This window comes from Vigna umbellata, chromosome 7, assembly GCF_029865625.1.
Source record: "Vigna umbellata cultivar VRB3 chromosome 7, Vumbellata_1.0, whole genome shotgun sequence".
Classification (NCBI taxonomy): domain Eukaryota; kingdom Viridiplantae; phylum Streptophyta; class Magnoliopsida; order Fabales; family Fabaceae; genus Vigna; species Vigna umbellata.
In genome coordinates, this window is record NC_142171.1 from 24,519,447 (window position 1) to 24,533,963 (window position 14,517).

Genomic DNA, 14,517 nt, shown 5'->3' on the forward strand with positions numbered 1-14,517 from the left:
TGGTTATTAGTAAGTTATTTTTTTATTATTTTCAATAATTATAGTAATTGATTATCCTTCAAAGATTTCTATTCCAATTTGGAAAATGTAAAGCTGCTACAGTGTAAGAGACCGATGGAATTTAGTTTCATACAGATATTAAATACATGTATGAATTTTTTTTGTTACTTTTTAAATTTTTATTTTCTACTTTCTTTCCCTTCATCTAAATAATTTCAACCTTGGAACTCAAAATCTGTTTCTATTTCTATTCCTTTCCTTTGAATATTCGCTCTGAATCTCTCTTTGTATTCCTTTCAATCTTTTATGGTGGTTGGTCTGAGCAGACCTAAATGAAATCACGAGGAGAGACTTGGTCCAGGTATATGCCAAAATGGATAATACATTCTGGATAAGCCCTCCCCTTCCATCCACCTTCCTTTGGATTCCCTTCATCACACCAAATCCAGTTCTACTTTCCTCGCTCCTTCTCATTATTCTTCCCAACAGATATTTCCACCCTAATGTTGTAGACTGTAAGATTTATTAGCATCTGCACACTGATCTACCCAAACCAGGTTTCTTTTATTTTTCTCATCTTTGTTTCATGAAAAAAATGTCAGCCTTACTTTCAACAACAAAATGTGGGGATTCAGACTTTCATGTTTCTGAACATAATGAAAATATAGAAATAGTGTATAGAGTGCACAACCAGTGTTACCAAATGCAGATAGGTCCTAACAAATTCCATTAGATTGTCTTCTGTGCCTCAAGTCGCTGCAACTCAGCCAGTCTTTCTGCCCACTCCCTTTCCCTTGCAACTGCAGCCATTTTACGTTCTACCCTCTGAATATTTTTCTTCCTATTAGCCTCTTGCAGCTGAGCTTTCCTTTTCTTCCTCTCCGCCTGTATGCAAGAGTTCACATTCAACATTTATTCCAATACAAATATTTGGACTGATAGCATAGCTAGAGAAACTTCTAGTTTACAAAACAAAAAATCAATTCAAACACAACACCGGTATTTTGGTAAGTTCTGAAAAAAAACCGCTCAAACCTCCTTAATAGCTAAAAATAAGCACCTACTGACAGATAAAAACGATCATAACCAACTCCAGTTAGCGTTAACAAATTTAGAACTTTGATTGACACTTGATAGTCAATTATTTGCCAAAGAATCCCGATAAATTCCAGAGTTATTTTCAATGAATAAGCACATGATGGTCTAATACAGTTAAACATAGACAAAAAATTCACGTCATTTACAAAATTTGAATTTCCAAATGGTGATTATTATGGCTATAGTTTTTGTCCATGGAACTCGTTTGACATTCAATAGCAAATAAACTTGCCACCAAATATAGTTGTACTTCAGACTTGCACACAGTCTACTCTAGCAAAATATAATAGTACCTTTCATATCCCATGTTCATGAAGGTTAAAAGATTAAATGACAGAATGGAGTCCTCAAAAGAACTAAATGGATATAGTTAAAAAAAATGTGCTGTCCATGAATTAGAAAAAGAAAGAAAGACAGATGCCTTCAAGGGCTAAGAGTTGGTAATTTCAAGGGCTAAGAATTAGTGGATTTACATGGACTTGTTTCAGCTTTAGTGACAAATGACTAGATCCTGTATATCTCCCATGATTGTTCACTCACCTAACAATACTATACACATTCACGAAGTTCTAACACGGACATTTAAAAATTACGTTGCTAGAAATCCCATAGAACTTATTGTTGAATATTTAACAGTTCTCTTCACCATTAAATAAGATGACTCTCATAGCAACAAACAGAGTAGCTTTACCCAACTAGGTTTATTCTCTTGATCATTAAACAAGATGACTCCTACAACATGAAATGAAACTAATTCAAAATAACAAATTTCTAACACAATCAGCAAGTACCATGAATTTTACTATCCTGTTTCATCCAGCTTCTTTTCCAATTGCTCAACCCCTCCCTCTTTTCAGTGCATTATTACATTTAGAAAAGAGTTTTCATTTTCTTCAAATGTAAACAAAAAACACACTCAATATTCATGAAGTCTCCAAAATTCAATTTGCACATGGTAAGGCGAGAGCGCACCAATATAAATGCGCGGCGCAGCCTCATGCGTTTCTTCTCATTTCTCCTTTTGACACTCCCCTCATTCGGCTTATTTGGAAGTATGGATTCGCCAGGTGTATGTTGAACCCAAGCGTAAGGCCCTGAACCACATAAATTGTCTCAAAATTTGAGTCAAATTCAAAATCAAAAGCATAAAAATGCACACACCAGATGGTCTCAGGCTGGCCCTCTTTCGACGAGGTTTATCAGAGGGTCGTCTCTTTGGGAAGCGAGTGTCTGTCAAGCTATGGAAGTGATTCAAAAGGGGAAGAGTCCACTGGGGAGGTTTGCAGGGAGATGGCGAAACAGGACAAAACAATGCCATCGAAGCATTGGTGGAGATTTGAGAGGTCAAGGTTCTTGATGATGCAAGTGATAGAGGGCGAACAATGTTCCTTAGCACTCCTGCAATTCCCATTTCTCTCTGCATTTAATAGAAAGGATTAATTCACGTGCAGAGCAAAGAAACCCATGTACTTTTCTTCTTAATAATACACGCTTCAAATAAATCTATCCATAGGAAGCACCAGATAGTGAACTTCTGAGTTATCAGAGATGCAGACTGCAATAATAATTGGAGAAAACAAGATCTTTGCTAGCTATACTCAGAATTTTAGTGAAAATTTACAGGATAGTAAACAACAAAAATACAACAATGCCAAATCTCAGTATCAAACATGCTAATTTCATAGTGCAATCGAAATATAATGTTGTACCAAAACTATTTAAGACCAAATTAGAATAATTACAATGCTTTTTAAGTGGTCAACATGATGTATCAAACTATAAATACATTTTATGTCCAATTAGAATAACTGACAATAACACAAAGGGATACTAAGTGATGCTCGTTCAGTGGAAAATAATGATTGTGATAGTCTATGTTGCAGTAAGCATATATGAAAGGGTATGAAAAGGAAATGATACATTTCCTTGTAATTATGTGCTGCTATCAGCAATGACCAACAATTGCAGTCAAATTCCAATGAAAGTAGCAGATTATTGAATAGTTAAGCATACATAAAGTGGCAGCTGGGAGGAAGTAATAGCAAATTCATTTTTTCTCCTTTCTAAAGGTTGGAGTTATTTTTTAGTGACAAGTAAAGTGATCTCCAGAAGGAAATGGATTGGCATTATTACCACTAAATTGTTCTAAGAATACTGTTGGAGATTCATATCAATTACATATATAGTCAAATTTCAATATATAAGTGAATACAAATCTCACCTAACAAATTGGTTTTACTAGGTTATGTTAGGCCTAAATTCACTTTTTAAGATGATATCATAATCTATCCTAACAAAATTTGTTGGTTCTATCGTGTCAACCTCTATTGGATCACTTACAATTATCTAGTTCCATGCTCAAGATATCATATCAAAACTTTGACGTAAAAGAGTGTTGGAGATCCCACACTAACTAGAGATATGCCTAACTTATAAGATATAAATGGATGTTAACCACACCTTTCAAATTAGTTTTGTAAGGTTAAATTAGGCCTAGATCCACTTTCTGAGATCAATGCATAAACTTACTCCCTGGATGATTAATGCAAAACCTTACGTATTCCTTAGCACAACTAGAAACACCTTAAACTATCGCAACTGCATACCATAAAAATAAAAGATTGAATCATATATAACCACTAGTTCCATTTCCTAGAGTAAAATTGTGCACCACATTATAGCAACCATGGCGAAAAAGGGAAGGAAATTGAGCTCCACTAAAGAAAAGTGTGCACCAAAAACAATAAAGAGAACTCTGACAGTTATCTCCCAAATTCATCCATATTCAAGTTAAATAGAAAGGAAGCTATATGGATGAATAAATATCATTAAAAACTCAGCGTTATCGAGAGTGTGCATGAAAATGCTGCTCAGAACATCTGCACGAGTCAATGACCATGCAATAATTTCACACCACACAATCATAGTTTCGAAAATTTCCATTACATTTGGCTATCACAGACAACAATACCAAATAACAGAAACATTTCCTCTCTCGAAAACATGTGCATGTATCAAATTTGTTTAAGTGTTAGAATTATTCATCATAAGTCAAATAATATGGAAAATGTCTTCAATTTTCATGGGTGCAAGACAAAGGTTCAGGTACACAGCTTCGGATAGAACTCGGAAACGAATAGCTCTGTGAGATGATGCCCATTTGCTTGAGTTAATGAAAGAACGAAACAGCTAGATTTTCAGCTTTCACAATAACTGGGTACTACTTACAAATAAAAACACACGTGATATACTGGTGTAAAAAAAAAGAGAAAGAATAACAACCAAATAAAATATAAGTTGCATATGCGTTAAAGGACTTGTATGAAAACAGAAAACAGTCACCAAGTAATAATAAACAGAGGAACAAGTGAACAATTAACAAAACTGTCCTGACATCACAGCACCAAACAACTGGCAAATCTCTAAAACACCTAAAAACCCAGAAACCATGAGCAGAAAACAACTACATTGAATCAGTCAACAAAGCTGGCATTTAATCAAACAGTTTATGAGCAGCCAAATTATCATTCGGAGTAAACAAAAAAGTGATAAATGAGATAGTGAAAGCAACGGAAGGTGGAATCCGTACAGAACGAGAGAAGTACGAAAGTAACATTAAAACCACGGATTCATGACATTGGAATTTAGAAGGAACAGAGCGTTACACGTTTGAGTTGTTTCACGGTTCGCTTAGCATCCTACAATAGCAAAGCGAAACCTAAATTGCTTATGAAAGGAATTTACCTGGTGGTTTAGCGTGGCGAATCAGGTAGCTGCAGTGCAATAATCAAATTGACGAAATGGTTAAAGCAAAAAGAACAAAACCAAAAATAGCAGAATGATATTGAAGAAGAAAATGGGTAACTGAAATTATAACTGTGAATGCTAATAATGCGAAGAAGATGGAAGAAGGAAATAACAAGAGAATCGTTGCCTCTAGCTAAAGGACTGTTTGTTTCGCCTTCCTTTTTATTTTTATTGTTCTGTAGAACTTAGAACTGCACAATCTATTCACTTCAATTTTATTCTTTATTAGAATATTAAAATTAAATTATAAGCTTAATATTATAAAAGCTATACCTCTAGGCAAAGAACTGTGAATGCTAATTTTATAAAAGTTATAGCTTTTGATAATTATCATAAATTATAAAAAAAAAATAAAAGTCAATATTAATTAATTTACGATTTTTGGTGAAAATTGGGCATTTAAAGGTGATTTGTATATATCCTTATATTATGTTCTCTTATAATATTATATATATATATATATATATATATATATATATATATATATATATATATATATATATATATATAATAAATTTATTAACGGATTATATATGTTTTTACTTTCTTGACTTTAACTTCAAATGCAAAATTAAAAATCGGAATTTGTTCATGAAACATGAAACATTCTTCTTTCAATATAAGTTGAAAAATACTTTTAACTAGTAAAAAAATTAACCTAATTGAATTAAAAAGACATATTTATCTATTTTTAAAATTTAAAAATCAAAATACATCCAAGTTTTTAACTGGAATGAATTTTAATTTTGCGTTAAACTTCAACTACTAAAAATATATTTAATTCATTATTAATTATATAGTTTGGTTTTGGATAAAGATAACATATTTTCTCTTCTCGGATAGTTTTTATTCGAATAGAAAAAGAGTAGATGAAAGTCAAACAATAAGTGAAAATTTAAATGTAAGTCTGAATTTTATATTAAGTAAAAATCAAAAAATTGAGGACCATAAAGATAAAAATCTAAAAATTTATTGTTTTAAAATTTTAAGTTGAAAATGATGTGGATATCTTATATGGATTAAACACATTTTATTGGTGTTGTCTTCTTGGAAAACCTTTTTATAAAGATTCATTATTGATATCAGAATTGCTCATTAGTTTTGACGAGTGACTCATACAAACACATACTCGTGAATAGAAGTGTTTCAGTTCTATGTGAAAGAAGATTCGCTCTTGAGAAGAAAATTGTTGAGTTGAACTCATCACTTATAAAAGGATGTCTGCATTAGGTTTGTTGATTTGGTTCAGTGTTGCAATATCTCAGGAACAGAAAGCCTGATAAGTATGTGCTTATTTTCTTGCATGAATTGTAGCTTATCAGAAGATGGTCATGGAAGGGAGAAAAGGTAGCGCACGTTGGCTGGTTTTCAGTCAAATTGTTCTTTTGAAAGGGATTCGCCAGAATCATTCAACAATAATAAGACTTGAATTGAACTGACCATCTTTAAACCAAAAATGTAAGATAATATATAAATGATCTGACTCTCATTTCTACTTAAGGTAACTTTAGTTCTCAATAAATATTATCTGTTGCCAATGGAAATGTTGAAGCAAAGAAACCTAGAGTTGTGGAAGTGTCTCATTCACCATGCTTTTAACTCTGCATTCAAGATTTTGAACTTTGTAGATCCTTTGAAGGCATATGAGTTGGTGATGAGCAGAAGATGAATATCAAAGATAAGTGCGAAAAACTAGAAAAAAAAATCATAATGAACACTTGGTTCCATAGATACTAATTACTAACTTATACATAAGACTTGAGTAATCACAAAGATGAACAAAGAGGGTGGTCTTAACATTAGGCATCTTCAAACATCCAAAAATTAATTATGGTAAGATTATGGAACAAAGTACATTGGATTTGGTAGCTTGAAAGTACGGTTCCCCAAATAGTCTCCCTTAATATCACTCCACTGGTCTCCCACATTCCCCCATATCCTGTAACCTTCCTCTTCCAACTGCTTTCTTACATCAGATTTGTATTTCACTGCACTTTTCCCTCTGTATGCTGCACTCCTGCAATTTTTTTCACAACCTTCTCAGTTAGCCTCAACATTCTCAAATGCATGCATGCAAATTCAATTTCTCTTACCTCAAAATAAGCCGTTCATAGCCAACAAATCCCTGATTCTGCAAGTTGTTCTTGGTAACTTCACCAAGACTCTCTTCATCTCTTCCAGTGAGTAAAAACACTTTGAACCCTCTGTCTACTAAAATGCTAAACAATCTCAGCACAGAAGAAATTGCAGGGGACCTTCCTGTCATGGCCCACTTCCTAAAGGCAGATGGGTCGTACGGATCACACCTGCACAGCCATCAACTTCTTGTTTTACCAGCCTTGAATCAATAAAAATCCATGCTTTGACTGATGGATGGTTACAAAGTTAAGACAAAAGGAAACAACTAATCTAGTTTCTCAGACAGACCAATATCTGGTTTGCAAGAAAAGAAAAAGTTATGACAGAAACACAAATTTGAATGAAACTAATTGAAGAATCGCTGCACATACCCATAGTTTTTGCTTTTGTAATAGAAGATGTTGGAGAGGCAAGTGTCATCAACATCCAAAATCCAAGCATCTATGGCATCTGGAGGGAGCAATGTTTGGTTGACATATCCCAATATTTCCTCCACTATCAAATCCAGGTCCCTTTCGTATTGTCCATTCATCATGTAAGTCTCCACATATTGGGAACACTGTGGTGGCACTGTTGGCCATGCAACCACATTGTTTGCTTCCACTGCCAATCTCCAACTCAAACAAAAGCTCATTGAATCCCCTTCACCAGACCTAGATGACTCTTCTTTACCCCTTTTGTTGCCTCTTCTGCTGCTCATTGCCTCTGTCTCTGCTGCCAACATCAGTAACATCAACACCATCACCACCCTCAACAACTCTCTCATTGCTCTCTCGGCCATTCACCCACCTCACTGTGTTTTTTCCTCTGTCACACTATACCTGGAACTTTCAACACACTCTTCTCAGCTTTTCCACAAACATCTCTTGTGCACACTCAATATAATATTATTCATGATAATGGCTTGCAGTAGAAGCACCACCAATACCATATATATACATGGAAAATGACACTTGAACAACCATTTTTGACAACATTTAGACACGCGCACACGTGTCAAAATCTGAGTGGTCCAGTTGGAAAAATTAAATGAAAATGGACCACTCAGATTTTGACACGTGTGCGCGTGTCTAAATATTGTCAAAAATGGTTGTTGAAGGATGATTTTCCTATATACATATATAGAAGTTCCTTTTTTTAGAACACTTCAAAATAATGAATTACTTGTTTGTGTTATGAGATTATTTTTTATAAGAGAATATATGCCATGTCAATTCAGCAAACATGGCCGTATCTTGAAGAAATAAAATTAGATTGTTTGGTGTTGGGAGGGGGAATTTCACTAGGTATAGAACAAGTGTGTCAGGATTCCAACATTAGGTGAAGGGAGAAGTTCAAGATGATACACACATTAATACATGCACATAGATGCAATGTGACCCCGAATTTGAGGTTGTGGGACAAGTGCAAGGAACATCATATTTTTCTTCAAAAAATAATAATAATAATAATAATAATAATAATAATAATAATAATAATATGGTTTATTAAAAAGACAGGGTAAGGTTGTAAAAGTGTAAAGTTTGGATTTTTAAATGGAAATGTTTTACTACTCTAGTCATATTACATATTGAAACAATCTTAAAAATTAACTTTTTTGTTTATAATTTTGGAATAAGAAGTTTTTATGGAAACATAAAGAGAAAGAAAGGATCATCATTGAATAAGATAGATATATTCTTGGACAATTAACATGCATTAAGTTGGTAAGAGATTTCTTCGTAGTTTAGTTGAAAATTATTTAGTTGATAAAATGAACGATAAAAATATATTATCATTATATTTATTTTATTATTTAGTTATTATATAAAAACTCAAAAAAATAAATAAAATCTCATGACAATGACAAAAAAAAAACAATATAATTGATTAAGATGTGTAAAAATATTGTACCCATTCTTTATTTGCTTTATCAATTTTTTATCCCGTTTATCCAACCAAATAATCACTTATAATTAATTCTTCAATTCGTAATAAGATTATATAAACTTCATTTTTACATAAATTAAAAAAAAATTATATGATTTCTTTTTCAAAGAGATTAACTATAGAGAACACTGTGATTGACATCGTTGTAACCCAAAACATTAAATAAATGAATTTATTGGTCTTTATATTAACTTTTTGCGTAGTATAACACGAAACTTAAATTCATATTTATATTTCTAAAAAATAGATATATGATTCAAGCTGAAAGCAAGGAAGAAAACAATAGACAGTTTGCATTTGGAACTAAAGAAATGAGTTGAAAAAAGAATGGAAGTGTGTGGCCAAATATGAGCCACAACTGAGTGAAAAGCAAGGGAGCGAGCTATAGCAGACAGTGATAAGAAAAGGAGAAAGAAAGGTAAAGATTCTTACAATTGCAAAGTGGGACAAAATTCTCCATTTTGATACCAAAGATAAACCTATCTTACGTGTTTATATAGAAAGGACAAAGAGTATGGGAAGAGAAGCGTAGAAAAGTATTATGCATGCATATGCAATTTCCACTAACATATGTTTCCTTTTCATTGGGTGGGGTTGGCGTCAGAGAGCAAAACTGTTCTTCACCATGGTGGAGAAGGAAAAGGAAAATGTTGGGTTTAGGTTCCTACAACCCACTATACTAATGTCTTCATCGTATTCCGACTCCAGCGGTGGCGTCGGCATTTCCGGGAGTTGCTTCTCACCAAGAATGTGTCGCCGGTGTGGGGCTGGTAAAGGCGTTTCAGAAGAGCTACCAACAGGTACAAGGGTGGCGTGAACTTGCTCTCTTTGTTGCATAACCCTGATAACTTTGACTGATGTGAAAATTTTCATTTTTTATTACCAACTTGACTAAGATAGCATGGTAATTAAACTAGTGGGATAATTAACCTGGCTTAACAGAGATTATTTAAGAAATAAAGTGATGAGCCAAAAGGGTTTTTTAACCTTAATTAGTTTACTTACGAAGTTTGTTTCTTGTTCTTTGTCGTGTTGTGTTTTGTGCACCATTAACTCAAATCTGAAAAAGATTTTATTATTTGTTTTCATTGTTTGTGTTTCCTGCAGTAGCTTATTTACCATTGTCTTGATTTCTGAGATTTCCTTGAAAACATGATCGTGTCCGCACTATTGATGTCTGTTGGCATCAACACCGCTTTGTGTGTGTTGTTCTTCAAATCGTATACTATATTGAGGAAACAACCGAGCTATTGTGAAGTTTATGTGCCATTCTTGCTGGCTGAAGGAATATCGAAGAGGAGGAGTCGTTTCAACTTAGAAAGACTGATTCCTTCTGATATTGTGGACTGTTACTGATCACCCTTTGCAGTTTAGCAAGTCATTTTGTTAAGGGTCTTCAATGACTGATGATTAAACATTAAGAGGAGGTGTTGCAAGAGTTTTGCATTGACGAGGACAAGTCCAGCAAAAGTGGTGGTGGATATCTCTGTCGTTTGTTTGTTCTTGGATGTCTCAGCAGCACACCAAGACGAAAAGTAAATCAAGAGGAAGCTTTCTTTATGGATTTTTTTGCCTGCATGGACGTTGACCAGACAATACGGAGAAAAAAAGGGTCATCTGACCAAGTCTTTTGCCTTTTTTTCTTCATCCATATCACACCATCAAATCCATTGACTTCAACCACAGCTACCATCATTAATATATATATTCTACTAACATACCCATTCATCATTTTTCCTTCTTTACTTTTATTTTACTAACTCAATCAGTGATTAGGTCTTCAACTCATATAGCAAACACAGTTTTGTTACCTTTAAATCAGCAACGTGCAATTAACTTTTCACTCTCTTTTTCAAAATTATCAAACACCTTGAAGCACCAGGTATATATTTGACAGCTAACCCACATAACAGAGGTTTCGATTGTTGAAAGATATATAACATATTTCTGTCTTTTTTTTAGAAAAAAAGAACACAACATAGTTTTTCAGTAAACAGTTAAGTGTACCTTAAATCATAATGATTCTAGTAAATAACATTTTAAATTAGTCAGTGGGTGGACATTACAGAAGCACTCAAAACACAGATACTAATTTTAATGTGCTATTTTCTTTCCTAATGGCATGACATTACGTGCACTTTGATATAATATTTTTAATGTCATCACACACATTCATTGTTCGCTAATTTTCAAAATTTTATTTTCTTGGTGTCTGTGGTTAAGGGCTGGTTTCGTGATTTGATATGGTTGTGAAATTTATGTGGAAGGAGGCAATAGCAGAGTTGGAATATGAAAGAATCCTATGGCAGTGGAAAAAGTGGACTCAAAAATGCACCTTCTCTGCACATTTTCCATGTCCTTTTTTCTTTCCCACACAATAGTGCGTTATTGAATGTAGTGACATGTATCTGGCTGTAAATAACAGAAAACAAGCGAATTTCAATGCTTGGGACAATGGACTTTGTCAACAACCACCCCAGACATGTCGTTTGGCTTCCTAGAACCCACCATAGTAATGTCTTTATCGTATTCCATATATCTAAGGTTAACATATTTTGTTGTATTAACCATTGGTTTAGACAGTGGATATAGCGTCAGAAGCCACATGGGCAATGCATCATGCCAACTCTACTGTGTTATTCTCTTGTTAAGAAGTGAAATTTATCTTTATTCAACCTCAAAATTAAATGTAAAGTGAAGTTTGCACTAGATAATGGAACTTCCAACACCTCTTACTCGTCCCATATTATTAACATGGTTAACAAATGTTTATGTAGTTTGTTTGATGAATTTATCCAAGTTTAAGTACCTTATTTGAACCAACAACTTATGGTAAAAAAAGTGAATGGTTATAGTTGACTAAGATAAGAAAGAAATGAAAATAAAGAACCAATAGAAATGAATTTTCATGTGATGAAGATTATCGCGAATGATGACCAAATTATAAAGATCATGCGTATATCCCAAATAGGTTGTAATCAATGAGAAAAGTCCTTGTCTTCTTTTTCGTATGATCTTCAACAACCAACTAAAGTCGGTATTGGAATATTAGTGGTCTATTTGGAAGCTTTGACATTGGTTTAGAATAAAAATGGTAGAGATTTATATTACTAGTGGGTAACGGATTCACTCTATGCCAATGATTATGGAGGGACACGACACCTAAAAAGTTCCTAAGAAAGAAAGTGTTTGACATTTAAACATGTTGTGTGGCACCATCTTCTTGGATTCCACCCAATTCTTTCTTATTTTTAATAAGAAAGGTTTATGCAAGCATATCACAATACAAGGTCAAAAGCAACCACAACCTCCATCTGAGTGTGATGAGTGTTTAAACATTTCATCAAACAATTATTTTAATTTATGAAAGGGATTCATTTCAATCCAGAAAATAATTCAATACCTGTCTAATTTTTGACATATATTGTTATTTGATAATAGGGTAATCAATGAATAGTTAATCAAAATCACTAATCACCTAATCATATTCCAAAAACAAATTAAACAAATTAGAGTTTTCAACTTTCATAATCAAAATTCTCAAGCAATAATGAAAGACTAATCAATATATTTAACTCACTAGCTACTATATTTAAAGGTAGATTATATATTAGTTAACAAGTTAGTCAAAAGATCTGATTTACTTAATTGAGCACGAAGTTTTTACTATTCTATATTTTTTAGACATGTTTAATTCTTACTAATAAAAAAAATTCAATTTTCACACAACAATCTAAAAAAAGTAGAAAGTTCATTTGGTTTATTGTCCAATTTTCAAGAATGTGAAAATGTTTTCTTTCACCAACTTCATTCTTTTTTTTAAGAGTATTAATATAAGTAAGATGAAGAGTTGACAAGTAATTCACAAAGTCTATTAAAAGTGTACTCAACACCCAGATTACTTTGAAAATATTCAATAACAATATTATTTTAAGGTTTAAGCTCAGTACAAAACATAAAAATATATACAAAACATAAAAATATATATAAAAAAAATACTTAAAATGATGTTTCATAAGATAAATCATGTAATAACGACTATGACCATCAATAAATGATACCCATACATAAAAAATAATTAGAGCGGTCAAAACGGGTAACCCGACTCAACCCGGCCCGGTTCACCATGGGTTGATCACTTATATATATGTGTGTGTGTGTGTGTGTTAGTGTGTATGTGTTTGTGTGTTGTATATGAGTGTGTGTGTGTGTGTGTGTGTGTGTTTGTTTGTGTGTGTCTGTGTGTTCATGTATGTCTGTGTTGCGTGTGTGTGCGAGAGTGTGTGTAGGTCTCAATGCTAAACAAAATAATCAAATAAATGTGATTATTAACAAGACTTCCCGCAATGACACTTACAAACCAAGATACTCACTCTTCGACTACGTGCGCCACCCACTCATAATCAGATATGCATAAAAGTGGTCAAGTGCACTTGTATGTATCGTCGATCATGTGAAATTAGAATAAAGTAAAGTTGTCTTCCTGTAAAAGTAGTGAATTCTAACTAACATAGTTACAATCTAATCCAACTTTTAATGGAAGTTTGATTAACTAACGAAACTTCTCTTTCCAAAAATGTGTATCTACCATGAAGTTTTGCAGAATTTCTTAAGGATACTCAAAAAATCGATTTAATTTTATAATTATGTTTAAGTTATTCAAAGTATACTTTAATGTTTGCTTAATTCTCGGGCTAATTCTTCACATGTTGATTGTTATATCGTTTTATCCTTCCTACTTATATGTGTTTATTTTTATGTAAATCTACAAAGTAACATTTACTAAACTTAACATGAAGAACCCATTTATAATCTTTGTCACATTCCTCATCGTAGCCCATGCCTTTAATCTGGAAAAATGGAAGCGGGGGTAGTTGTAGGACGAACAAACCTTGTCAGGACATACCTACGATACAGTATAGTACCTTCAGATAGAAGTGGAAATTTCATTATAATCTCTGAAGCAATACAAAGTGCTCCTGCATTGACTACCATAAGGTTTATTATAAAATGAAAAGGTGGAATATATCAGGAGAATTTAGTAGTTCGTCCTAAGAAGACTAACCTCTTTTTTGTTGGGGATGGAAGAGGCATCATTGTCATTATCACACCTAAAAATGTGCACATGATGGTTATTGTACCTTGGTTATTGCTATCGAAGGTGAGTTTATCCATGTCTACTTAGAAGCTACAACTTATCTCTTGTTTTAATTTATTTATCCTAATGTTTCTTAAGATGCACAACTTTTGCCTCTTAATTGCTCCCACGGTCAAAAAAGTTGTTTTGTCTCCTTCGTGCGAGAGTGTGCGCAGGTCTCAATGCCAAAGAAAATAATACGAGAAGTTTGATTGTTAATAAGACTTCCCATAATGACACTTAAAAACCAATGATACTCACTCATCGACTACGTGAGCCACCCACTCATTAGCAAGTATGCACGGAAGTGGTCGAGCGAACTCGTCTTTGTCATCGATCGTGTCGAATTAGAATAAAGTAATGTTGCCTTCATGTAAAAGTAGAGAATTCTAACTACCATAGTTACA

At 33.3% G+C, this 14,517-nt stretch overlaps 2 protein-coding genes across 5 annotated transcripts; both read right to left on the minus strand.

Moving 5' to 3' along the window:
• Nucleotides 1-545: 545 nt before the first annotated feature.
• Nucleotides 546-5,133, minus strand: LOC124824631 (protein translocase subunit). 4 transcript variants are annotated; one of them, XM_088095491.1, is made up of 5 exons: nt 5,033-5,133; nt 4,843-4,871; nt 2,260-2,515; nt 2,071-2,192; nt 546-885 (listed from the first exon to the last, which is right to left on the minus strand). In XM_088095491.1, exons 3-5 carry the CDS (start codon nt 2,507-2,509, stop codon nt 730-732), a joined length of 528 nt encoding a protein of 175 aa, XP_087951617.1. In that variant the 5' UTR covers nt 2,510-2,515; nt 4,843-4,871; nt 5,033-5,133; the 3' UTR covers nt 546-729. The 4 variants fall into 4 exon arrangements, with proteins under 4 accessions (XP_087951617.1, XP_047153041.2, XP_047153040.2 ...); XM_047297085.2 differs by having other exon boundaries at nt 4,976-5,102; XM_047297084.2 differs by having other exon boundaries at nt 4,843-5,075.
• A 1,477-nt stretch (nt 5,134-6,610) lies between these two features.
• On the minus strand, nt 6,611-8,031 carry LOC124824604 (acid phosphatase 1-like). Its single transcript, XM_047297050.2, has 3 exons — nt 7,416-8,031; nt 6,999-7,211; nt 6,611-6,922 (listed from the first exon to the last, which is right to left on the minus strand). The coding sequence occupies exons 1-3, from the start codon at nt 7,823-7,825 to the stop codon at nt 6,745-6,747; spliced, it is 801 nt and encodes a 266-aa protein (XP_047153006.1). The 5' UTR covers nt 7,826-8,031; the 3' UTR covers nt 6,611-6,744.
• Nucleotides 8,032-14,517: the final 6,486 nt, after the last annotated feature.

What these genes read in the sequence shown, in the direction of transcription:
- LOC124824631 (XM_088095490.1), bottom strand. Translation starts at nt 2,521, where the DNA reads ATGCAGAGAGAAATGGGAATTGCAGGAGTGCTAAGGAACATTGTTCGC. An exon ending in GGCCAGCCTGAGACCATCTG is followed by an intron (nt 2,193 to 2,259) that starts GTGTGTGCATTT and finishes TATGTGGTTCAG; the next exon opens with GGCCTTACGCTTGGGTTCAA. An exon ending in TGCGCCGCGCATTTATATTG is followed by an intron (nt 886 to 2,070) that starts GTGCGCTCTCGC and finishes TCTTGCATACAG; the next exon opens with GCGGAGAGGAAGAAAAGGAA.
- LOC124824604 (XM_047297050.2), bottom strand. Translation starts at nt 7,825, where the DNA reads ATGGCCGAGAGAGCAATGAGAGAGTTGTTGAGGGTGGTGATGGTGTTG. An exon ending in TACAAAAGCAAAAACTATGG is followed by an intron (nt 7,212 to 7,415) that starts GTATGTGCAGCG and finishes ATGGCTGTGCAG; the next exon opens with GTGTGATCCGTACGACCCAT. An exon ending in TATGAACGGCTTATTTTGAG is followed by an intron (nt 6,923 to 6,998) that starts GTAAGAGAAATT and finishes AAAAAATTGCAG; the next exon opens with GAGTGCAGCATACAGAGGGA.